The sequence below is a fragment of the Barbus barbus genome (genome assembly GCF_936440315.1).
Source record: "Barbus barbus genome assembly, chromosome: 14".
NCBI lineage: Eukaryota > Metazoa > Chordata > Actinopteri > Cypriniformes > Cyprinidae > Barbus > Barbus barbus.
Genome location: NC_136742.1, coordinates 25,107,529 through 25,135,103, shown reverse-complemented (window position 1 = coordinate 25,135,103; position 27,575 = coordinate 25,107,529). Strand labels below are relative to the sequence as shown.

At 37.3% G+C, this 27,575-nt stretch overlaps 2 protein-coding genes across 3 annotated transcripts; both read left to right on the top strand.

The window, feature by feature from the left end:
* The first annotated feature begins 562 nt into the window (after window positions 1-562).
* Window positions 563-22,895, top strand: LOC306880132 (peroxisomal targeting signal 2 receptor-like). Of its 2 annotated transcripts, none has more exons than XM_079433455.1 (10): window positions 563-933; window positions 1,010-1,067; window positions 2,391-2,541; window positions 2,633-2,710; window positions 2,932-3,040; window positions 11,129-11,235; window positions 12,503-12,616; window positions 13,424-13,479; window positions 16,058-16,157; window positions 22,121-22,895. In XM_079433455.1, exons 1-10 carry the CDS (start codon window positions 828-830, stop codon window positions 22,184-22,186), a joined length of 945 nt encoding a protein of 314 aa, XP_079289581.1. In that variant the 5' UTR covers window positions 563-827; the 3' UTR covers window positions 22,187-22,895. The 2 variants fall into 2 exon arrangements, with proteins under 2 accessions (XP_079289581.1, XP_079289582.1); XM_079433456.1 differs by lacking the exon at window positions 22,121-22,895 and adding an exon at window positions 19,091-20,032 and having other exon boundaries at window positions 573-933.
* Window positions 22,896-23,793: 898 nt separating this feature from the next.
* LOC306880486 (solute carrier family 35 member D3-like) lies at window positions 23,794-25,843 on the top strand (the record flags this gene model as incomplete). Its single annotated transcript, XM_079434024.1, has 2 exons — window positions 23,794-24,229; window positions 25,014-25,843. The coding sequence occupies 2 exons, from the start codon at window positions 23,794-23,796 to the stop codon at window positions 25,841-25,843; spliced, it is 1,266 nt and encodes a 421-aa protein (XP_079290150.1).
* Window positions 25,844-27,575: the final 1,732 nt, after the last annotated feature.

Sequence of the window (27,575 nt, the reverse complement as noted above, 5' to 3'; positions counted from 1 at the left end):
CAGATATTGTCTTATCCTAACAAACCATACTGTACATCAACGGAAAGCTTATTTGTTTATTCATGATGTATAAATCTCAATTTCAAAAAATTGACCTTATGACTGATTTTGGGGTCCAGGATCACTTATGGTATATATTACGGTTATAAGTGAGATGGTATTTCCATCACTTTACTACCACGGTGCGTTTTATGTAGGAATTACCCAGCATTATTAACATAAAATAATTTAAGAGAACAATTCCCCCAATATTTTTTATCTTGATGACACTACAACGTCAAAATATTTTATATGGCGAAAAGTGTGAAAAGACAACAAATGGGTCTTTACTAGAGAAATGCTGCCATCTGGTGCGAGATCGTTTTAAGCCGCGGCTTGTTCTTCATTCAGTCACTCGTTTTTGCAGACTACGTGCACTTGGCATTTTAAAAAATATTTTCTGCTCTAGTTTCTATTTTATAAAACCACATAGAATAAAAAAGAAAAAATAACATAATATATTATATCAATGTATTATATCAAAACTATCTTCAAGATTGACGTCATCCTCATCTGACCAATCACAGCTTCGCGTTTGAAACGCAGTCAAAACACGGAAGTAAACATCTGGGATACACATGTTTTGCTCTAAATGTAAATACCTGGCAAACGCATTGATTTCCTGATGTAAGTTACCGTTGTATTGATTGTTGAGAATTGATAAAGCTTTCGCCGTTTTACCACGAAATAGGAAATAGGTTATATATCGTGAATACATTTTTGGTGGACTTTTAGAGTCAATAGTGCAATGACCTAGGCGTTATGTCTGCACCGAGTTATTAGAGAGTATGAAGTCCTTTAAATCTCCAGGCCGTCATGGATATGCGGTGGAGATTTCACCTTTTTTGGCTTCTACGATCGCCTGTGCTTCATCGCAGTATTATGGAATAGCAGGTAATATTTGGAACATTGCATGAACATACATAAATCAAATGCATAAATGCCAATGAAAACTCTTCGTGCCTTTTAGGATGTGGGACACTTTTTGTGCTGGAGCAGAGAGAGGCAGATGTTTCACTTGTGAGGAGGTAATTTTTTTCTTTCAGGTAGTTAAATAGAGTAGCTACACAGTCAAAAAAATAATAAATAATATATATATATATATATATATATATATATATACATACATACACTCACCGGCCACTTTATTAGGTACACCTGTTCAATTGCTTGGTAACACAAATTGCGAATCAGCCAATTACATGGCTGCAACTCAATGCATTTAGGCATCTAGATGTAGTGAAGATGACTTGCTGAAGTTCAAACCGAGCATCAGAATGTGGAAGAAAGGGGATTTAAGTGACTTTGAACGTGGAATGGTTGTTGGTGCCAGAATGGGCAGACTGGTTAGAGATTATAGAACGGCAACAGTAACTCAAATAACCACTCGTTACAACCAAGGTATGCAGAATACCATCTCTGAACACACAACATGTTCAACCCTGAAGCAGATGGGCTACAGCAGCAGAAGAACAGGAAACGGAGGCTACAATTCGCACAGGCTCACCAAAATTGGACAATAGAAGATTGGAAAAACGTTGCATGGTCTGATGAGTCTCGATTTCTGCTGCGACATTCAGATGGTAGGGTCAGAATTTGGCGTAAAGAACATGAAAGCATGGATCCATCCTGCCTCGTCTCAACGGTTCAAGCTGGTGGTGTAATGGTGTAATTTTCTTGGCACACTTTGGGCCCCTTAGTACCAATTGAGAATCGTTTAAACACCACGGCCTACCTGAGTATTGTTGCCAACCATGTCCATCCCTTTATGACTACAGTGTACCCATCTTCTGATGGCTACGTCCAGCAGGATAATGCACCATGTCACAAAGCTCAAATCATCTCAGACTGGTTTCTTGAACATGACAATGAGTTCACTTTACTCAAATGGCCTCCACAGTCACCAGATCTCAATCCAATAGAGCACCTTTGGGATGTGGTGGAACGGGAGATTCGCATCATGGATGTGCAGCCGACAAATCTGCAGCAACTGCGTGATGCTATCATGTCAATATGGACCAAAATCTCTGAGGAATGTTTCCAACACCTTGTTGAATCTATGCCACGAAGAATTAAGGCACTTCTGAAGGTAAAAGGGGGTCCAACCCAGTACTACCAAGGTTTACCTAATAAAGTGGCCAGTGAGTGTGTGTGTGTATATATATGTGTGTGTGTCTATTTATTTGTTTTTTTTTTTTTTCAGTTATTACAATATAGGGGAAATAATCTTAATTGTCTTGAATTTATAAATTTTTAAGGTCACTGTAGATGCAGGTATGCAGAGTCAAGGAGAAGTGGAGATGTGACTGATCATTAAATAGAGGTTGAGTATCTTTTTGTCTCATGCATAGTTTTGACTGGAATGATGGGCTCTTCGATGTGACATGGAGCGAGAATAATGAACATGTGCTGGTGACAGGAGGAGGTGATGGATCTTTGCAGATCTGGGACACTGCCAACCAGCAAGGTCTTCTGCAGGTGCTGAAAGGGCACACACAAGAGGTGAGTTCACACTCTCAATAGTTCATGTTAAAGCTCCCTGCATTTAGCACTTTATAACTCCTGAACTGCAAAACATCTGGCCTTGGTGTAGGTGTATTCAGTAGACTGGAGTCAGACACGGGGGGAGAACCTGGTGGTATCGGGATCATGGGACCACACAGCCAAAGTGGTAAGTGGAGTTTGTTTTAGAAGGTGAATATTTCAGACATTGTTAAAAAATGAGACTTTGTTCAATTCTTAACTAATGCTGAAAGCAAATAGTAAAATGCAACTAACATTTAAAAATGAAGATAAACTCTTTCTTTCTGAGCGCTGGTGATCAGACATACTGTTAATGTTGTTACTTGTTGACATAAAATGAGCTTCACGGTTGTCCTGTTTTTCTTACAGTGGGATCTGGAGCGATGTCAGTTAGTGAGCTCCCTGCAGGGTCATGAGGGTGTCATCTATAGCACCATCTGGTCTCCTCATATCCCAGCATGCTTTGCTTCAGCCTCAGGTAGGAGAATGAGGTGTATCTGTCTTCCCATGTAGTTTGGAAGGATTGCTACTTTACATCTGAAATTACTGTGTTGGGATGCAGATTTTAGAGTTGACTACAAATATTATAGGGTGATCAGACATGCATGTGCATCAAGATGGTACCATCTGGCAGACCAAAACAATCAGAATCAGAAAAAGCCTTATTGCCAGGTACGTTTACACATGAAGATTTGTTTTGGTGAAAGAATCTTCCACAGCACAAACCGAATGACTGCGACTCGGATAGTCAAAAGAATAAAAATGTAAATTGACCATGGGTTTTTATTTCTAAGAAAAGCATGTACTGATAAAATATTTGAAAGCAACTGAAATCTCTTTGGATATATACGGTGTATTATACTACCAGTCCATTTTTACCAGTTCAAGGGTCTTTTTGCTAACTATATTTTGAGGGATGGGAGAGGACAGGGAATTAAGAGGAGAAATATTTTGATTTTGTATTTATATAGTTTGATATAATTTTAGATAAAGTTTTTGAATTTTTTGTTTGTTTTTGTCATTTTTATTAGTTTGGTTTTTACGATTAAATGTCTCTATGGTTTTTATACAGTTCAGTTTTAGTTATTTTAGGACAAAGTTATACTTATTGAAAATGAGAAATATTGCTTTGGCAATTAACTGAAATAACATAGTTATTTTATTTTATGTAGTTTCAGTTTGTTTTATTTCATGTCTTGATTTTACTGTAATATTTGGCTCATTACAATTGCATCACAGGCAAATTTTACACTAGAGAGCAACTTCCAAATTACACTTAATATAGAAATACAGTTTGTGTTGAGAAGTGTAGCACTATTTTACAATCTCATTCCCTGGCAGAAAAGAAAAGATAAGACAAATATACATTTTGGCGAAGATTGAGGTTGTATTATATTTTCATTTGGACTATTAGCCAAATCATTTAGCATGTTAATGCAATCATTCACCCCATGAGGTCAGCAGTGAGCTATTATCATCCTTTGGACCTTGCAAATGGCCCTTTAATTAAAAAAATTATTTGTTTAGTTTTGATTGGGGGATTTTAATTTAATGTATTAATTTAGTGGCGTTAATTAGAAAATAGCACAAAAATTAACACCGTTAATCATGCCCTCTGACATGTGCACAAAATCCCTTTTCCTCAAAAAAAAATCTGTGTGTGATTTTAATATAAGTAATCTGCTTTTAGTTGTAATTCATTAATTTCATTAGCCCTATCCCTAGTTTTGATGCATTTTGTGCTGGGAAACTTTTGAAAAGTGCATTCATGGTAGAAATTTGTGCATAATCATGATTGCATAACATTGGGTTTTTATTTTTTTTTTTAGATCGTACTCAGAGTCTACACAGTAATCTGTGTGTTTGTACTTGTGTAAGAAGGACTCACAAGGTCTCACAAGCACACATCTCTCTCAGATGTAGCAGTGATTGGTGACGGCATTACAACTCTAAACACCAGGCTTTGACATCAGAGCCCAGAGTCGATCAGCTACAAACGACTCTGCTGTGATCTTATCAGCAGTACATTGGACCTGCAGTAGCCACTTACTGCTGATCTTAACTCTCAGTGCTTAAACAAATAGTTCACCCAGAAATGGAAATTGTCATCGAAACCCTAGCGACTTTCTTCCTTCAGTGTAGCACCAAAGGATAATTGCTTTCCTTTATAATACATTTTATGCATGAATGGTGACAAGGAGTCACGGGCCCCTCTTAGTGCATCAGACAATAATGACTAACTCTGAATGCATATGCACACATACAGCCCATCTTTGGTTTCTTGAGAGATCACGTACAGGATACTCATCCATGTTCCTTTGTATTAATTTCGGCCCTCCTCAGGAGCTGTGGTAAGAATGACACCCTCCTGTGCTGATGGAGGACCCTTTTCTTTTGCTATTAAATGTTGACACCACGTGTGTAATGGGGTGTCTGAAAATCTATACTAAACCCCAGCACCATGGCAAATGTTAAATGTGATCATGGAAAAAGTGGTTTCTGTGAAATGCCAACTCAGCAAAGATGTTTAAGTTATAGATATAGTGGCTTTTCTCATCACAGAAACCTCTTATATAAGCATACAACATAAAGCCAGCATCAGGTTTTTGCTTTCCATAAATATGGCAACTTTCTACAGCTTTCCAGCACAGTTTTGATCAGATTTATGAGGACTGGTTGTGGCTTTATGCAAGATTTGTTTATAAATAACCTCTTTCATGTCTCTTCAATGTACAAATGGCAAATTGCAGTTTTGTGGAAAAATATTTCAGGATTCTAAGTATTTGCATAGACACTGATGTCAGACAACATGACGTCAAATAATTAAACCACCATAGCTTACAGGTTTTGGTAAGACAAAAAATACACACAATTTTCAGGTTCATTCTGTATTATATAATGTTGATACGCTTGTATGAATATATAAACAAATATAAATACAAAAATTCTGGTTAGAAACACTGAAAAAAATCAACTCTCAAGACCATATCCAGGGTCTACATTAAGTAGTAATATATGCACACACATTCAAAAGTTTGGGGTCAGCAATTTTATTTCATTTGAATTCTTTTTATATATATATATATATATATATATATATATTAGGGGTGTAAATCGGATGGTTCGTCACGATACGATATCGATTTTCATACCCAGCGACACGATATTTGCCTATCCCTCAAATTCTACGACGCGATTCGATACAGGAGTATACGATCGATATTTCGACGATGTATACCTATTTTTATGCTATTTTAACTCACAAATGCAACCAAAATATATAACATGAACATTTATCTGAAATTTTCATATCCTGTACCTCAATTGGGACATTCACAAGAACAAAACAAAAATAGGCTTTTTTTTTTAATGGTTAAGAAAATAAACAATTGGAAAAATAATTCTGACTGCTACTATGGGCTCAGCCTCAGTCCAAAAAATATTTTCTACAGACAAAAGTACTAGCAACAGCAGAAAATAAATACAATAGAACAAAGACTTTTCAGGTTTTTCAGCTCAGTCTAAAACAGATTTTCAGGTACGCTACAGAAATGTAGTAATCAAATGTAAAATAACTGCATAGTCTTCACTGTATAACTTAAATGTATTTTTCTTTGATAGCATTAGATTTATTATTAGTTTGCTTTCACTTTAATAACGAAAGCACAGATTTAATATACTAATGCACGTTTTCTTTCTCAGCTGTTTAAGACATATGCCTAACCGACTGTGTTTACTAGGATATTTGCCAAAACGCGCATTTTGATGTAATGTTGTATGTATTTATTCATCCATGCACAAAGCGGAAGAGAACTCAATTCAGTATTCGCTCTGCATAGACGCGTCTGTCTGTGTGCATGCGCAGAAAACTTCTCACACAGCGCTCGACTGTTCTGCCAACAATCCCGAGCGTCTTTTATGCTCGTCTCGTGCCTTCGGGCAGTCCTTATATTGAGTCTTGATCCGAATCAGAATTAGCTTTATTGCCAGATATGTTTGCACATACGAGGAATTTGTTTTGGTAGTCTTCTGAGGTCAGATTTGGGAGCTGAGCTAAACCAGACAGTTAATGAAGTGCAGAGGACGGATTCAATGATGGCAGAGCAGAACTGTTTCAGCAGCTCCTGTGGCAGGTTGAACTACTTCAGCTGGTGAAGGAAGTACAACCTCTGCTGGGCCTTTTTGATAATTGAGTCAATGTGAATGTCCCACTGCCCAGGAATCTGAATGACTCCACTGTCATTACAGTGCTGTTCATGATATTGAGTGGGGGGAGAGCAGGGGCTTTTCTTCTGAAGTCCACGATCATCTCCACAGTTTTGAGCGTGTTGAGCTCCAGGTTGTTAAGACCGCACCAGACAGCCAGCTCTTTAACCTCCTGTCTGTAAGCAGACTCGTCACCGTCCTGGATGAGGCCGATCAGTGTGGTGTCGTCTGCAAATTTCAGGAGCTTGACAGAGGGGTCTTTAGCTGTGCAGTCGTTGGTGTAGAGGGAGAAGAGCAGTGGAGAGAGAACGCAGCCCTGAGGAGCTCCAGTGCTGATCGTATGGGTGCTGGATGTGTATTTTCCCAGCCTCACTAGCTGCTGCCTGTCTGTCAGGAAGCTGTTGATTCACTGACAGACGGAGGTGGGCACCGAAAGCTGAGTTAGTTTGGGCAGGAGGCAGTTTGGAATGATAGTGTTAAAGGCAAGCTGAACTCCACAAACAGGATCCTCGCATAAGGTTAGAGATGATAGAAAGGCAACAGTAACTCAAATAACCACTCGTTACAAGCAAGGTATGCAGAACACCATCTCTGAACGCACAACACGACGAACCCTGAAGCAGATGGGCTGAAAGTAACCTCCGATTTTGGAACCGAAAGCCGAGTTTATCCGCTCGCTTATCCTCAAACTTACCTGGGTATGTCACATAACCTGCTTTCTGGAATATACCCCAGAGCTTCACAGGTTGCCACTTGAGTCCTCTTCCACTCCTCCATGACGACATCACGGAGCCGGTGGATGTTAGAGACCTTGCGCTTCTCCACCTTCCGTTTGAGGATGCCCCACAGATGCTCAATAGGGTTTAGGTCTGGAGACATGCTTGGCCAGTCCATCACCTTTACCCTTAGCTTCTTTAGCAAGGCAGTGGTCGTCTTGGAGGTGTGTTTGGGGTTATATTGGAATATTGCCCTGCGGCTCAGTCTCTGCTTCAGTATGTCACAGTACATGTTGGCATTCAGGGTTCCCTCAATGAACTGTAGCTCCCCAGTGCTGGCAGCACTCATGCAGCCCCAGACCATGACACTCCCACCACCATGCTTGACTGTAGGCAAGACACACTTGTCTTTGTACTCCTCACCTGGTTTCTGCCACACACGCTTGACACCATCTGAACCAAAAAAGTTTATCTTGGTCTCATCAGACCACCGGACATGGTTCCAGTAATCCATGTCCTTAGTCTGCTTGTCTTCAGCAAACTGTTTGCGGGCTTTCTTATGCATCATCTTTAGAAGAGGATTCCTTCTGAGACGACAGCCATGCAGACCAATTTGATGCAGTGTGCGGCGTATGGTCTGAGCACTGACAGGCTGACCCCCCCCCCCCCACCCCTTCAACCTCTGCAGCAATGCTGGCAGTACTCCTACTTCTATTTCCCAAACACAACCTCTGGATATGCCCGCAAACAGTTTGAGCACGTGCACTCAACTTCTTTGGTCGACCATGGCGAGGCCTGTTCTGAGTGGAACCTGTCCTGTTAAACCGCTGTATGGTCTTGGCCACCGTGCTGCAGCTCAGTTTCAGGGTTTTGGCAATCCTCTTATAGCCTACGCCATCTTTATGTAGAGCAACAATTAATTTTTTCAGATCCTCAGAGTTCTTTGCCATGAGGTGCAATGTTGAACTTCCAGTGACCAGTGTGAGCGCGATAACACCAAATTTAACACACCTGCTCCCCATTCACACCTGAGACCTTGTAACACTAACGAGTCACATGACACCGGGGAATGAAAATGGCTAATTGGGCCCAATTTGGACATTTCACTTAGGGCTGTACTCACTTTTGTGGCCAGCGGTTTAGACATTAATGGCTGTGAGGTGTTTTTTTTTTTTTTTTTTTTTTTTTTGAGGGGACAGCAAATTTACACTTATACAAGCTGTACACTCACTACTTTACATTGTAGCAAAGTGTCATTTCTTCAGTGCTGTCACATGAAAAGATATAATAAAATATTCACAAAAATGTGAGGTGTGTGTGTGTGTATATACGGTGCCCTCAAAGTATTGGAACAGTAAGGCCAATTCCTTTATTTTTGCTGTAGACTGGAAAACATTTGGGTTTGACATAAAAAGATGAATATGAGGTGAGAGATTAACATTTAAGCTTTTATTTACAGGTATTTTCATCTGAATCTGATACACAACTTAGAAGATGGCACCTTTTGTTTGAACCCACCCATTTTTCATGTTACCAAAAGTATTGGAATAGATAAAACCAAGTATCCCTGTGATTTGAAGAGACAATTTCAGCACCTCCCTTATCAGAGATTTCACCACCTCCACTCTCTATGCAGTGATAGCAGGAGCCCTGGCTTCTTTAGCCTGGATGCCAGGAAATGTTTAATGCAAGACGTTTAAATGCCAACAATCTCAGTAAGAGATCTGTTCCGCAATAATTAAAATAGAAATGCCTAGAGTGGGCCACACATCAAAGTTATTATTAAACTTGAGCTCATTGAAATATTGACATGATTAAACCTTCAAACAAATGTTGTTTTCTGAAATCTGCAAGCTGCCTCCTATACGTTAAGACCCTTTTTGAGATGTTTTCTGACATATTCTCATCAGCTGGAGTGGTATAGCTTTGGATTTGAATAAATTATTTTCAGACAGTGAATGGTGACAGGGTTTACTCTTTGTTAGGATTATCATAATTTAAAAAATTATAAAAAAAAATTATGGTGGATTTTTATATTTTAGTCTGCATCTATGAAAAAGGTAAAATGATCAAATGTATACGTAAAGCATTTGAAAAGTATTTATGAAGGCATAGCAAAGAAGCTTAAATCTGTTTTCATTAATTATCTTCAGGACCTGTGGGTGAAATGCAGTTGCTTTTTCCTGATGCTACTATGTTAGCAGAAAATGGAACCATGCTGCAGTATATCGTGAAACAAAAACACTGTTTAAATCTTCCTAGAGTACTTGAAAGTGTTTATGTGATCGGCTTAATTTATTGTCACTCCTTGCGGGTCGCATTTCAGAGTGGCTTTTATTTATTACATCAGTTGCAGATCACCAAATCAATAAGGGTTACAATAGTCATTGGCACAAGCCTCCTAAGATGTAATTAACTGAAGTAGGGCTATTCATTTAAACAACGGTCTATTGGATTGACAAGTAAATGCCAGATACTTTGATGCTGTTTTTAGGATTGAGAAACTGAGATTCATGTTCTGTATTAATCTTAGTTAGACTTTTTATTTTTATTTTTTTTACCGGCATATTTACTCCAGATTATATGCACAGGGAGAAGCTAGTCTGTTGTTATTTAAGGTATCATTCATGCCCGTGCCACAAATGGTGCAATATGAGATGCATAACATCTTTTGGGGTTTATTCCCAATATTAGTAATAATGCTAAACTTAAAGATGAAATATTAAAGGGATAATCCACCCAAAAATGAATTATTCATCCTCATTTCTTTCCAAATCTTTCTCTGTAGAACACAAAAAGATATTTAGAAGAATGTTGGTAGTTAAACATTTTCCATTCCCATTGAATTCCATTGTATGAAAAATAAAGTGGAAATCAGTGGGAATCAAAACTCTCTTTGGGGTTTTTTTTTTTGTGCTCCGCATAAGAAAGAAATGCTTACAGGTTTGGAACGACATGAGGGTGAGTAAATAATGACAGTTTTTATTTTTGTATGAACTATCCTTTTAAGTTAAGGAACTATCCTGTTTGCTTTCCAGATACACATTAATATGATTATGCTGTGTTTATGCGGTGCTCACTTAATGCGTTAAGTTTCTGCATGAGATTTTTTTTAGCTTATTCAAAGTGGGACCTGCAGTTTAGAGAACATATGAAAATTTTCCACCAGGCTGTTAATACTACATTTATGCGTAAATCTCTTTAACTAGACTTTGAATACTTATGCACCATATAGAGAAACCCCCAGTGACTGATTCTTGAGTATTTTGCTGTTTGTTGATACTGCTAACGTTGTAACATGTAGTGACTTGTAAAAAGTGAATATCTGGACCATTTACTGCTTACTCCAGAATAGAAATGCTGTGCTTCAAGAAAAAGGTCAGAGGCGTAAAAGAGATACGACAAGAGAAATTCCCTGTAGAAATCTGTGGCCTGTGCAGCGTAGAGGACTGTCCAGTGACTCTTCCCTCAGCACCATGCCCTGGGTCCATTCATGCGGAGTGCAAGTGGTCCTTGAAATGACTGTTATGGTTCAGAGGATTCTGCAGAGAGTGCAGACCAGGAATTTATATGAGAAATTTTGTGGCTTTTTAGAAGATTTAAAAGTCTAACACTTGAGCTTCAAATCTCGTCTCTGTTGCTAGGGGATGGGACACTGCGAGTGTGGGATGTGAAGGCGGGATCATGCAGGCTGGCCATCCCAGCGCACAAGTCTGAAATCCTCAGCTGTGATTGGTGCAAATACGACCAGGTGAGTATTTCCTCTATTCAGTTTATTTTCTGTGGACATGAATGGGACTTGTATTTCATAACTGATACAGTGTATTATAGAAGTGTTTATTTTGTACTGAGCTTTCTCTGAGCACATAAAGGCATTACTCCAATCTTCAGTCAGTGTCACAAAAACAGTTTAATATTTTTGTGGAAGCATTTATTTTGGATTCTTTGATGAATGGAAATGCATTTTTTAAAACTAAGTATTTTGTAACCTAAATTTACATTTACATTTATGCATTTAGCAGACGCTTTTATCCAAAGCGACTTACATTGCATCCAGGTTACAGTTTCTACATTTTATCAGCTCTTGCTTTCCCTGGGAATCGAACCCATGATCTTGGCGTTGCTAGCACCATGCTCTACTATTTGAGCTACAGGAATGCTCTTTACTGTCACTTTTCATTAGTTTGTCCTTGCTGACAAAATTATTTAATTTCTTAATATCTTACAGTTTCAGAATTTTTAGTGTTGTATAAGTTTTGGTTACACTTTATTTTGATTGCCCACTTCAGACATTCTACTAACTATAAGTAACTTTGTAACTACATATCTACTAACTCTGAGTAGACTGTTAGGGTTCGTAGAATAAGTTGAATATGTTGCATGTTGTGGACCCATCAAAATAAAGTGTTAGAAGATATTGAGCAGACAATCTACTTAAACTCTGAGTGCTAGTTGACACATAGTGGCAAAGTTACTTACTGTTAGTAGAATGTCTAAAGTGGACTATCGAAATAGTGTAACCTAAGTGTTTTTTTATTAGAAATTGGAAAAAAATTTAAAATGTTATGTATTTCTGAGATAACCGTATAACACTTACTGATTTAAACATGTAACATAGCAGCCCGATCTCACTGCAATTCGTACATATTTTACGAGGTGGCGAATTCGTACAACCTCATTTGTACAAATTCATACGATTTTTGCTAAACTGTTCGTATTTTTCGAGTTGCACAATTCATATGAATTTGTTCGAATGACCTACACCTAAACTTACCTGTCACTGGGGTGTAGACAAATCGTACGAGTGAGGTCGTACGAATTAGTATGAATTAGCCACCTCGTAAAATACGAATGAATTGGTTGTGAGATAGCGTTGAGCATATTGCCATGAGTCAAGTGGCCATCAATCTAGCATACTGCTTCTATTAAATGTATATGCAGTATGTGCAATATAAAGTGTATATAGTGGACAATAATATTTAATTCCATTCACATTGTTATTTCTCTCATGCTCTCAGAATGTTCTGGTCACTGGAGCCGTGGACTGCAGTCTCAGAGTGTGGGACCTACGTAACGTCCGACATCCTGTAGCTCAAATGATGGGCCATTCCTACGCCATCCGCAGAGTAAAGGTATTGTAGTTAAATGGCCAATTAATTTATTTTAGTTTAAAAGCTGCCCTAATTTTTTTCACAGAAGTGTCTTAATGAAGTTTGAAAGGTCTTGCAAACAATGTGTAAAGGGGCCATATTGAGAAATCAAAACAGTTCAAACATAACTGTCATAAGGAGCTATGAGCAGTTTGTTGCACTGGGAATACAGGAGGGCTGTGAAGCATGAGATTGTGTGTTCCTGAATGTAATGATGTCAAACAGCTTTGAATGAACACTGTTTATTCTTATTATATGATTACTATGTCATTTTATACTGTATCAGTGACAAAGAGGTCTATTGTCTTTCTCATTTACTGTTCTACAAACTCTTCCTGAAGGGTCATGATAATATTGGTGATGAGAACTCATGTCATAATTCAGCTGATATCATTAAAACACTCGGGCAGAAGGAGAGTTAATCAATAAAAACGTGTACGTCAAAGATCTCATTTTCAAGTTCATCACATTATTTTAGCTTGCCTAACAAGAATAGATTTTGCCTGATGAAATTGATGTAAACATTGAAATTCATTTGAACTATTCACACTAAAGCCTATAATAAAAAAAGTCAGATATTTATCCAGTTTATTTTCATATATCAAAGTGATCCATGTCATAAATGAACATTTGGACATTTATAAACTGGTTCAAGGATTTGGGCCACATTCAGCTGCAGTGTAAATATAGCTTTTATGCAAGTTTTAAAGCAGTGTCAGCATGTTCATCAATGTTTTTTTTCTTCAGCAGCCACTATTAATTCCTCTCTTATTTGTTTGTCATTTCTAGTTCTGCCCATTTTATAAGACAGTCCTAGCATCCTGCTCATATGATTTCACAGTCAGGTAAGCCACATTTTTGACCACAGATGCATCTGTCACATTTAATCATTAAAGAGCAAATTATAAACTAAATTCAGATTAAGCAAGATCACATGAGCAGCTGTGATATTCTGATAATCAGCACAAATACAAATATGCTATTTCTTTTATACTGTTCTATAAATAAGAAGTTAATCAAAAATCGTCCAATTAAATTAGGGGACCGGAACTAACTGTCGTATGACACATTGTATAGGAAAAATTGTTTTACTGAAACAATTCGTCTTGAAGTAGGATTTCACATTTCTAAAGACCTCCCTGCATTGTCCAAATCTGCTCATCCATGTTGAGGGAAGATGATCTTTCTTAGTGACCTTTGGTAAGAATGGTAAAGTCTGCGTTGCTGGCATGTTACCAGAAGAACTGATGCTTTTGCCATAAAGTGGGGCTGTAAAACCCATTGATCTCATTTCAGGGTAGACTGGTTTATTTCCTTTTGCAGCGAATGCATTCTGGTAGTGCATGGTTGTGTTTTTATCGAGCGTGGAGCTCATTTTTGCAGTGGGGGAATGATCTTTAAAAGGGCTATCAAGGACATATCAGCAAAAATCACTGTAGTAAAGCAAAAGCCAATTTTTGGCTTTTTTTTTTAAGCTTGCTGCCTAGTTGCTGTTATTTGATAAAGGAGCCACTTTTTTTCCCCCATAGATTTTATGCAAATATACTCTAGAAGTCTTAACCTTTAATTGTGAGACATGTTTAGGCCTTTGAAGAACACACAAATTATACTATAGTTAACAGTAGTCTGTCATTGCATTTTTGTACTGCCAGACACCTACTCATGTTCTTACAAGTGAAGCTCTGCCACAAAATTTAAATTAGATACATTTTTGTATGTAAAAATTTAATTTTCACTCCACCCCAAAATGAAAATGTTGTCAATCACTTAACCCCATGTCGTTCCAAACCCGTATAAGCTTCGTTCGTCTTCGGAATACAGTTCAAGATATTTTGGATGAAAACCAGGAGGCTTGTAACGGTCCCATTGACTGCCAAGTACATAACATTGTCAAGGCCCAGAAAAGTATGAAAGACATCGTCAAAATAGTCCATCTGCCATCAGTGGTTCAATCTGAGTTTTATGAAGCAACGGGAATACTTTGATTTGAATGAAAACAGCGTATCCTTGTGGCACAGTTTGCGTTCAGTGGATACTCTCCAAAATGGCACTACGGTGACGCGGAGGAGATGAATGGTTGAATAAAGTTATTTTTGTTTTCTTTGCGTACAAAAAGTATTCCCGTTGCTTCATAAAATATTATGTATTATATTGTTCATACTTCCATAAAGCTAATTTAGTGGTAATAAATGTGAGATTATGTATGTATTTTATATTATATATTCTTATGGACTGACAGTAATCATTGACTAAAAGTTATAGACATGTCCAACTTTATGCAAAAGAGTAAAACACATTATGACGACTATCAATGGGAGTGAAGGCCATATACAATTTCTATACAAAATAATGCAATTTATATATAATATAATGCATTTTATGCACAAAGACTATCTCATTTTTAACCCGCAATACAAGGAGCCGGTAATATTACTGTACCTTAGTAACCCTAACACAAGTTCTTTTATATTTGTTCAACTTTCAGTTTGTTGTCGTTCTCTGTTCATTTAGCATGAATTATAGCCAACTAGCTTTAGAACTAGTATTTGCAGTTTTGCTTTCATAGAAATCAGTTCTATTGATTACAGGAAATTTGCTGTTTGAACAGGACAGGACAGACTTGAGGTGCTATCTAATTAGTTTTACGTTCAGAGTAAACTGATAATGCCGACCGCAAGGTAATTACCAGAAATGATTTCCACAGGAAGAATGGATCAACATGAATTTTTATTTATTTATTTATTTTTTTTCTTTGTGGTAAAGAGAAAATGGTGTTTATTTAAAAACAAAGCCTTTTTGAAGGATTCACTTTCAAAAGAACATGTGAGCCACCTGCTGACACACACACACACACACACACACACACGCACTTAGCTGTTTACTTAACCTAGTCTATGCAGTCACTCTTTCAGAACTGTCAGGTCTCGTTTACAGCAGATAAGGTTTCCACTTTCATACATAACAGCTGGCTTTTCTGAGTTGCTATGACTGCATGTATGTGGTAGTGCGGTACAGAAGGAAAATTAAGTCTTTCTCTGTGTTGTTTAACAACTAATTAGGCAGGGATATTGATTTTTCTATATTGTTCTTTGCTTTGTATTGATGCCACACTGGTGATTTATTTAAACATTCTCTTTCTAAAGACGTCCACACCCTGAGCAGCTGTTGTCCCACTGTGCTTTATAAATAATATCCTTCACTTCTGCTCTATGGCAATGTTAGTATTAATGCCTGCCTAATGTTTTCCTATAGACAGGGAGTTTTGGGTTTTTTCTTTCAGAGAGGTGATTTAATTACATTTGCTGAATGGATCAGTCAGGGCCTGGTGAGCCAGGGCTGTGTCAGGGCTTTGAGCCGCTGCCCCGTCAGAGAAGACAAACGGCGGTGCAATTAGCATGATTGCCTTCTGCTGTGCATCCACAGATTCTGGGACTATTCCAAGAGCCAGCCGCTGCTGGAGACACTGGAGCACCACTCCGAGTTTGTGTGTGGCCTGGATTTCAACCTGCACATCCCTAACCAGGTAATCTCATCAAAACACAGTGCTGTGGGTCACACCTACTGACTATAGCTGAAAATAACATGAAAAAGTGGCCTACTGGTCAGTGCATGTGCAGTTTAGCTCCCAGTTCTTTTCCGCCACATCCTGCCACTTCCTCCCATGCTGTCCTTACAATAAGTGGCACAAAGGAAATTAATATTAGGAGAAAACAATGTAGTAGCTTTCAATAGCACAGAATAAATAACTCCAAGCAACCTTTTTATTTAAGGAAAGCTGGTGGTATGAGAGTATTTAGGCAGAATGTTTTAATAGCTTTACTTCAGTAGTAAAAATATCACATTATAATAAAAAAAAATAAAAAATGCTATGTGCATTTTAAAGTTGATGACCCAAATTAAAGGTTTCTTTTGTTTTCAAGTGAATTATTGAAATGGACAGTTTGAAATGATTCACAGAAATGAATTGAACTGGACTACTAAATCAGTCAGTATCATGCAATCATTGAGGTCCTATACTTATTGTTATTTAAAATTAAAAATATAATTAAACTTAAAGTTTTAGTAAATTTAGTTGTGTCTGTCATTTCTTATTCTTGTTTAATGTCTATATAGTTTTTTTCAGTAGTCCTACATCACTACATGCACTAAATGAAAATGAGAAATATTTCCTTGGCAGTTAGCTAAAATGTTTTTACTTTTATTGTATTTCCGGTAATGTTTATTTTATTTTAAGTTATACTTTTTTTTTTTTTTTTTTTTTTATGGTTTTAGTTTTAATTAACTATAATAGCCTATCCCTGTAGTGATTTATTAAATATTGCTTATTTCACTTTTTTATTTTATTATTTTTTTAATTTTAACTACTTGAATCTACAATGTGTTTGTTTGAAATTAAGGTAGTTCTGATTGGGCAAAAATCATCGTCTTTTTTTTCACCCTTTTTCACCCTTTTTTTTTTTTTTTTTTTTTTTTTTTTTTTTTTAGCAGTTTCAAAGCAAATGCATAAATATAAGTTATATATCAAATATTGCCAAAATATTTATAATTGTGCTATGCTATATCATTCAGTCTTTCTTTTGTGATTTTTATGTTTTAATGACATATATTCTGATGGACCAGTGGCTCGTAATTGAGAAACTTAAATCAATATTTCCATGACTCCATCTGCAGCTATTAATTTCGGTTAACCCTCACTGTACGGCCTGCTCTGTTGACCTCACTTCACCACTGATGTCGGTCTGTTGCTCAAAATCATCATCTGCAGATAGGTGGCATGCCTTGTTCGTAGAGCGTGTACAAGGAACAGGTCTCGTACAGTAACAGAGCACTCAGCTCATTGAGATGTGGGCCGCGGTCCTCAGGGGAGCCGGTTCTGTCTGACGCCAGCACTCACAGTGATGAAGAAAAGTCAGAGCAGTCAATGAGCCATCACTGAGCTGACAGGAGACGTCTGCAGCAAACCCCTCAGCTCCATTGTGCCACTGTACCATTTTTCTGAGATTTAGCTTTGAATACCTTGCAATCTATAGGTTACCTCAGGTTCTGAAGCCTATGAATATATGAAGCTCTTCTGTTCTGACTGTTTGTGGCACATGATGGGTTTGATTTGATTTCAATTACTTAATTTTATGCAGTTAAGGGAAATAAGTTTAATTGAATGCAGAACTGAAAAGTAAACTGTTATATAGCTAGCTGAAGATACACTGTGTCATCCAGTATTTGCATATGCGGTGTAGTTTTGTGTTTATTAGAATATTGTCAACACTTTGGAGTCAGTAAAATGTAAAGTTTTATTTAAAGAGAGAAATTCTCCATCTTTATTACATAAGAATGCTTTTTCATATAAATTCTGTTCTTTTGAACTTTTGCATTCTTCAAAGAATCATGAAAAATGTTTGACACGGTCCACAAAAAATATTACGCGACAGCTATTTTCAACATTATTGATAAATGTTTCTTGAGCACCAAATCATTGAAGACTGGAGTATATTATTTTATATATAATACATTTGAAATAATAAGCAAAATATTTAATAAAGCAAAAAAAAAACATCTTATCAACCCCAAGGTTTTGAATGGTGGTGCATTATATATTATGTATAATGCAATTGAAATAATAAACAAATATAATAATATAAATATAATAAAGTGAATAAATGTTTTATTTGATTGCTTCATTTTGTAGCTTTTCATCACCATCCACTGGTTTAAGCTTCTATTTCAAACCGTTTAGATTCCTTATTGTTTTCTCAAATCAACTTTTTTGCTGAAATTATTTATATTGTTTGCAAGGAATAATAACTCCATAACTTTTTCAAGGCTTTGCCATTACCTTCACGTCTCATTTTGATAATGTAGAGTTTCCTGTCAATCAGAATGCAAATTTGGAAAGCTTTTAAGCTCACTTAGATGTCTTGCCCATTTCAGAGTATTTTGTTAGTCTCTTAGAAGACATGCTGGGTCTCTTATACTACGTGCGCAACCAGAAAAATCTCAAAAAATGGGCCGCAGTGTGTCACAGCCAAATTGCAGGATTGGGAAAATGATGCATGTATGGATTCTCTTATTGTTAGTTCCGCATCGGGCGTAAGTGCAGCTGTTGGCAGGCTGCAGGTGGTGTGGGTTGTTCCTGCAAGGCGAGGGCAAGAACTGTGAAGTGCTTTTTCTACCGCAGTCTCCCTGTTCGCTGCCAACTATACACACAAACTCACACACATACACACCTTGTGCTGCTCGTACTCCCTGTCAAAGCCAATATTCAAGCCCACAACTCACCCTGAGCCGTTGTTAAATACACATTTTAGAGTCAAGGGGGATCTAACACCACCAATGTCGTTTATTGTCTAAGTGGATACGATTATAGGTCGATTCTGAGTATTCCTAACAGACGACGTATCGGTTTAAAAACACACATTCCCAATGTAAATTCATTCTTTTTTTTTTTTACCCGTTCAGATTGATCACCTCCGCTCAGGTTTGCACACATACTGAACATCTGCCTTTGAACAAAGTGAAGTCTTCAAATGCGGTAATTATACTGTAACTGGTTGAGAAAAAGCCCAGCTCCGACTTCATCTACACCCACAGCAGGTGATGCATCATACCTTTACACTTTTTGACAAGAACCTAAAACGTAGCTCTCAAAAGAGGACATGTATTCATTGTGCTTAACAGATATTGTTCCTCAGATGAGCAGAGCGGAATCCCATTCTTGTTCTCTTGCCTCCAGTTATATTGAGCGTTGTGTTATCAGCTGACCACCCGTTCACTCCTCGCTCCTGCTCTCTGCATCTGTTTCTTCTGCACTGTTGCCCGCTCTCTGGCACTCAGTCTCTGTTGTGCGTTTTGCAGTCAAGTAATTAATGAAGGACTTTTTCTCCCTCAATGGGTGAGTCACAGGCTTTCTGCTGGAGCGCTCTGGAGTAATGAGATATGGAGAAAAGGACTGCAATGAAGAGAACATCACTATATCACTTTCACATTGAGTTGAATTTTGTACGTTAGGACAAACTGTGCCTTTGAAATTCTATTAATAGGAATATGGACATGAACAGACTTGTGCATAGTCCGTATATATTATTTTGAAAATTGTATTGTTTAAGCCAAGCAAAGATTGGGGTTTTCTTAGTCTTTTTACTTCAAAATGTTGCGTTTATTTATTTTATTTGAACAACTTTTTATTAAATTTTCTTCCTGAAACAGCAGTAACAAACAAAAAACAACTGTGCAAATTCAGAACCCACCCCAACCCACAGTAAAATAATTTTCACATGGATTCCAGAAAAGATGAGACGACATCAAACGCTGAATGACACAAACTTATAGTTTCCACACTAGATCCATGCACACGAGAAGTTGAGAGTTCCATCGAGACGATGTCCAACAAACACAGTCCAGGTTTGTCTGTCCATTGTGTGAGGAAGATTCCAACGGTTGACTAGCAATGTTTTGCTGCTGTGAGAGCAGCTAACATTAAACATCTTTGTTGGACGAACAAGGTGAAGTCCCAAAAGTCGTTCATGAAAAAATGGCGCTCAGTCAAACATATCTCAGTACCCAACAAATATAACCGGTCCTGTGAGAGCTGAGACCAAAAAGATGAGATGAGATTTTTTTTGCACTCCCAAAAAAAAACTGTGAAAACGTGCCTAAAGATCCTTGCGAACAGAGATTACCCTTAGGAGAAGATGACAGATTCATATTCAGAAAAAAAAAACCTTGAGTGTGATTCCTTTGGTCCAAATCTATCTAGGATATGCAACATTACAGAATTCGTATCTGCATCCAATTTCAAGAGATATCTGAAAATTTCAAGAGATAGGTTGACAAAACAGAAAAAAGTAGAGTCAGGAGTACAAGGGGCATAAACTGAGAGAAATACAATATTCCTATTCTCCACTATTGTTTTTATGTGTTATTCTACCATCTGTATCACAACCTTGATCTAAAAGAGTAATATTTAAAGTCCTCTGCACCAATATTAGGACACCCTTGGTTTTAGTATCCGAAGATGCGTGAGATACCACTTCATAAAACCTATTATTACACCTGTGTATATCCTCCTCTTTCAAATGGGATTCTTGAACTAACACTATATCGATCTTTCTTCTTCGCAAAAGATCCAGAAAACCTGTATCTTTGTGAGGGCCATTTAGGCTTATTACAACTCAGAATATTAAGGTCAGTCATAGGTATCAAACATAATTACAGCAGAAGACAAAATACAAGTTTGAAAATAAAACCAGTTGAGTCTACCATTAAAGCACCCCTCACCCTTCCCATCACTATTAAAGAAATATATAAATACATTCCCATGAACTATGGCAGATCAAACCAAGAACAAACCTTGATCTGCCAGCACCCCTTAATGTGGTCTGTGGCGTCAACAAAACCCTGCACATTACTAAAGCACCAACATTGGCCCCGTAGTCACATACTGACTAGGTAGTATGTCTATTTAAAAATAAAATGTATAAATAAATAAAAAATGTTGCATTTATTTCAATGTTATTTGCCATGTCCTTAATTGTGAATTTCACTAGAAATTTAAGTGTGAAAATTTATACACCTTTTTTAGAGTTGTGCTCAGTATCTTATAATGATTAATATTTATAATTATTATGCATATGTTTTATGTCAGCTGGCCATATTCAGTTTGTTTTGATATTGCTATTACAAATCATAATGAGGAGAATATAACAAAAGTGCATTGTTAACTGTACATGGTACGATGGCAATTTTAATGCACAGGCAAAAAGAGATGCTTAAAAAAAGTCTTTGAAGCAGCATCAAAAGAAACAAACAATTTGTTGGCTGAATATCACTATTGTATCAGTAAAGCAGCACATGCATAAAAATCTCTTTGTTTCCCAATATCAAGGGTGCTCTCTCAGCACTGCAGACCAGTGGGGATTTCTTTCTTTCCTTTTTTTTCCTGAGTGGACCCTTCTGGTGACACTAATAAACCAAATTCATGTAAAGCACAAAGCTTAATGGCGTTTTGAATTTGAATGGCATTAATTTTTAAGACATACTATTTTTTTTAAATTGAAGTAAAATAATTGCAAACAGTATGTATCCAGTCAGTGGTGGAACTTTTTAGCTTTGTCATTCTTTCCAATCAGGCAAGAAGTGGGCAGATAGCTCAATTTAAATATTTTTTCCCTTTTTATCTAGTTTTTTTCTTCCAAAAGATATCATAGTTTACGTGCATTTTCCACGGTTTCTGATGCTATGTTGTTTGCATACTGTACTTTTTAAATCAATTTTATCCATTTGATCTTAAAAGATAAAGAACATTTTATATCAAGATATGACCCTTTTAAATTGTAACCAGCTGGGTGGTATCATTACCAGAATCCAGCTACAGACAGTGTTTAAGCTTGTCTGACCCAAAGCTGTTAATGTCCTTATCTAACTATCATATTTTTCTACCTTAATCACGTGGATGCAGTTTTAATCGTGTGACTGTGGCTTTCTTCGCAGGTTGTGGACTGCTCTTGGGATGAGACTGTAAAAGTCTTCACCCCTTCATGCCTGGCCGCCCTATAGGAGGTTGGTGCACCATGGAAAGAGGTTGTCGCTAAGCACAGGAGAGCCGCGTCTCTGTTTCAATCACAGGTGCAGAGTTTGCCAAGATTTCACTGCGGTTTTCCTAATGATGCTATTAAAGGAGAACCCGTGGGACGCATCAGGAGCATTGCGTCAGGAGCACTGCACAGATGAGGGGAATCTCATGCTGTCACTGAGTATAAAAAAAACTGAGTGTGATGTTATTATAGGGTTTTGAAATTGTATAATGAAACTAAAATTTTTCCTTAAAGGGATAGTTCACCCAAAAATGAAAATTCTGTCATTAATTTCTCACCCTCATGTCGTTTCAAACCCGTAACACCTTCATTCATCTTAAAAGAGAGAGGGGGGGAAAAAAGTATTATCATAGCTTTTGTAAAATTACAGTTGAACCACTGATAGACTAATCTATCTAATGGTCTGGAAACATTTCAGTTATACATTACTGTCTCTGCAGGATCAGAAAGCTCTTGGATTTCATCAAAAATACCTTAATTTGTGTTCCAAAGATGGCTTATAGGTTTGGAATGACATGAGGGTGTGTAATTAACGACAGAATTTTCATTGTTGGGTGAACCATTCCTTTAATCAGCGAGTGCCTTGCTGTCTGGAGCTCATTGGTAGATTATGTAGTGTTTATGTTGTTGTTCCTTACTGATTTGTTAAACATATTAAACATTCTCAACTGAATCTTGAGCCTTCCTTTTAATCTAATATTGCCTTCCACACAGAGTTTAATTTAATTTTTTTAAATTTAAGAGTAGTATAATATTATGAACTAGTGCTTGTATAACCTGTGCAGTGAGGGAATCAATTATGGTTTTTCAATAAATAAATGAATATTATATTGATGTAACGTTTTACTAGCCCCTATATTATACATTCATATAGCCTAAATTGTATAGTGGCAGTCAGGGAATTTCCAGTGGCTTGTTTTTGTGAGCCAAATGACCTTGAATCACCAGAACTGATATGAAGCCTTTGAAATTGTAAACACAAACTTGGGAAACATTTCCATAGAATTAAAGGAGGTATACAGCAGTGCCAGTTATACGATGACTTTAAAGGAGGTTAATAAGAGATAAAACTAAAACTGCGTACTGTTAACTCAGGCGAACGCACATTCTATTCTCCAGCTTTTTTTTTATTTTTTGCTGACATATATTTTAACCACCAGAGGTCCTAATCTAACTTAATTGTGACTGAAATGTTTAAAAATACAAATGAAACGCATATATAGTCTGTATCGATACAACAGTAGGCTAGCCTTTAGTTTTATTAGGGAGGTTTAAAATTTGCACTATTGGTTTACAGACTAAATTGCGGTCATCTAGAATTGTTTCGAAGTGTGAACTACCTCGGTGTTCTGTGGTGCATCAAAGTAAATAGATTGGCTGCAGTTGACTCCAATTCAATCTCTACAAAGAAAAAGACTGTCGGAGCTGCGGCGCGTCGCATTCATTCAGCAGCGCTCGTGTTGCGTGAATTACGCACAAGAGGAGAGTGGACGTGAATATTCAGCAGTGGACTCAGAGCTCAGTGCATAATACGGAGACGCCGGGAACCCCCAGTCTACGAGGAAAGACATGGAAGTTTGCAAAGGACGTTTTCTGGGCATTTCGGTGGCCGTTGCGCATGGATTTTTTTCGGGATCGCTGAATATTTTGTTAAAGTTCCTCATTACGACCTACAGCTTTACGTATCTGACTTTAATTCAGTGTCTGACCAGCGGCACTGCGGCTCTCACATTAGAGGTGCTGAGGAGACTGGGCAAAATAGATATACCTCCCTTCAGCTTCCAGTTAGTCAAAGTTTTTGCGAGTGTCTGTATTTTGGCGACTTTGCAGTCCACATTAACCCTCTGGTCTCTCAAGGGATTGAGTTTGCCCATGTATGTTGTGTTTAAGCGATGCTTGCCATTGGTAACGTTGGGGATTGGAGTGTGCGTGCTGAAGAACGGGATCCCATCAGCTGGGGTAATAACAGCAGTTCTCGTCACCACTGGAGGAGCAGCACTGGCGGGTAAGAATATAGCGGATCATTTATAAATAGTTTTTACTTCATGTTGCGGTAGTAGCCTAATCACACTTTTCACTTTAGTTCATATTTCTCAATTTAAGTTGAGGCAACTAGTGGGGCATGTTGTCACGCAATTTGTCATTGAACATGTTAAAAACAAATACTGTAATTAATAAATTTGTAACATTTAATTCATATGAAAACAATAAATGTGACATTTATTGACAATTAAAAGAAAACCTAGTCCTGCGAACACAGTTTAGCATTTGTACAAACTTCAGTATTATCTTGTTGTGCTGCAAAAATATATATATATTTTTCTATTTTAGTTTTGAGAATAAAATGATGGATTTTTCCAATTTAAGAAGGGTTTGAACTAGATGAATCCAACAACATTGTGACAACTTGCCCCGGTTTGATAACTAGCCCTCCATTAAGTCTCCCCGATGCAGTTATCCTTCTTTTTCTGTATCTTCCTATTTGTCACATATTTTTCCAAGTAGTGTGCATATAATTATATTATTTATACAAATGTGTTTTGAACTGCTTCTGAAAATAAAAGCAAATTAAGCTAATAAAAGTAGCCTATCTAAGGTAATCTTGCCCAATTAGCTTATTGTTTTGTCCATTGTATGATACTTAAACGTGCTGTTGATATTCTGGACTATGCATGTCATGTCTCCATAAAACATGGCTCTCGTACAGAGTTTAATTTGATAATGGCCATAAATCATGTATTGCGCAGTCTCTGTTTAACTTTGCAGTGCTTCGCTCTGTTTTCATGCAGGTGCTGGAGATCTAACAGGTGACCCTTTTGGCTATGTGACTGGCATTTTAGCTGTGATCGTCCACGCCTCCTACTTGGTGATCATCCAAAAAACGAGTGCAGACAGTGATTATGGGCCGCTCACAGCCCAGTACACCATTGCAGTGGTGGCCTCTCCCATTCTCTTCATATGTTCCATTGTAAGCATGGACGCCATTGACATGTGGACATATGAAGGTTGGAAGAACCCGCATATCACAGGCATCTTCTGTACCTGCATCCTCATTGGCTGTGCGATGAACTTCACCACATTGCACTGTACCTATATCAACTCGGCCGTCACCACCAGCTTTGTGGGGGTGGTCAAGAGTATAGCTACTATCACTGTGGGCATGCTGGCCTTCAGTGACGTGATGCCAACCAAACTGTTCGTGGCAGGCGTGGTAGTTAACACCATCGGCTCCATCACCTACTGTGTGGTGAAGTATCAAGAAACCAAAAAGAAGTTAACCTACCAGGATATGGATGAGTCTGCTAAGGATGGAGAACTTCCGGGAGAACCTTATGTGGAACCAGCCAAGCCTGATGGAGATATGGAAACTCTTCCAAATGATCTGGAGAGCGTTCCCAATGGTAGCCTGACAGCATCAGTTGACGGCACTGACCAGGGTCCTATTCGTGAGAATAAAGTGGCAGGGTCCATAGAATTAGAAAGACCGGGGATTCCATCAGACGATCCTACGAGACAATCCCTGAGCGACAGTTACGTAGGGGTCTGGAGGTCCATTCGCACCTTAAAGTTCTTTAAGAAAGACACTTTACTTGACAACATGGAGGTTCAAAGTCCTTGATGATTGGTTTTCTGCTTGACAGAAGTGCATGTTAAGTTTAAGTATTGTTGAACTGGTGTGAACAATGTTTGCCTTTTTCTCTCCTGAACATAATTTTATGAAAAACATTTATTTTTTATAAAAAGGTATAGTCTGTTTGTATATTAGAGGGAGTATAACTATATTACATTGAGGAATCCCCAATAACAGATGTGCCAATTTATTGACATAAAATAAAAGATCCTTTTATTTCAGAATCAGTTTAAAATTACTTTGGGGGGGAAAAAAATCTAATATCTTAATAGAGATGGTCTACTCAAAAATGACAATTCTATAATCATTTACTTATCTTCATATCGTTCCAAACCTATATGACTTTCTTTGTTCTGTGGTGCATAAAAGACGATATTTTGAAGAATGTCGGTAACCAAACAGTTTCGGTTCCCATTAACTTCCATTATATGGACAACGAATGAAAGTCAATGGGAACCAAAACCCTTTGGTTTTCAAAGTTCTGTGTGTTTCACAGAATAAAAGAAAGTCATACAGGTTTGAAACGTCATGAGGGTGAGTAAATGATGACAGAATTTGTATTTTTGGGAGAACTATCCCTTGAAATGAATTCAATTGTTTTTATTTTGAATGATTATTTATGTTTCTGTGCACGCAGTGTCTGTGCCTGTATATTTTCTGTTTTGTCTTTGAATGCAAATCTTGAATAGGAGGCACTGAATTTTCCCATTTGCATGTATATTCAGAATTAATTTAAACTGATTTTACATCAAAATTCTGATATTTGTGTATCATCTTTAATAATGCCCACCAACTGCTTTAGCACAACTGGTGGGTCATGATCAAGAAATTAGGTGCTGTTCAGACATTAGGGAAAAACAATATTTTATCCAAATAATAAAATGCGACTGACCATATATTATGCGAGTAAGACAGGAAAATACTTAAAGTAACTTTTAAAAGGGAAGAGGAAATGCTTCCTATATGTTTTCTTGTATTTTGCCAAAATGGACAGGTTATGTGACATGAACTAATTCTCATAAACCAACAAAATTTTAAAAGTAGAAGAAAATACAATCTAGACTATATTGAAAACAGATTAACTTGCAACAAGGATAAATATGGTTTGAGCTGATCATAATGTTTTGTGTTGTGGAATTTTTTGAAAGCATGAAATCGAGAGACAAGAAAACGTCTTTTGGGCATCTGATCACATCAGAGCAAATAATCAAAATATATATAATATATTGTAGTGTTTGGTTTTGGGACATTGTATTTACGTTTACAAACACTTTTACACACTTGCTATTTGTTGTTCAGTTTTAAGTACTCACACAGCTGAGGATCTCGGCATTAAAGTCAGATATATCTATCAAGCTTGTGTTAGCGGACTTTAACAAATGTAATGTTTGATGCATCTGAGTGGGTTCTTATCAGCAAAAGCAGACCATCATCAAAACCAATTATTTAGGTATTGCAAGACCACTGTAAATGCTAAACATAATGAAATGTATTTTTAAATATAGAAGTCCTACAGCATTTTTATGCAACACAATGAGTGAACATGCCTCTTTAGTGTACTTGCCAAAATGAGAGTCCATCAGTTGCTTTCACAGTCAGACTTTAAAGCAATAGTTCAACCAAAATGAAAATTTACAGATGAGTTTGTTTCTTCAATTGAACAAATTTGGAGAAATGTAGCATTACATCACATATATGCAGAGAATGGGTGCCGTCAGAA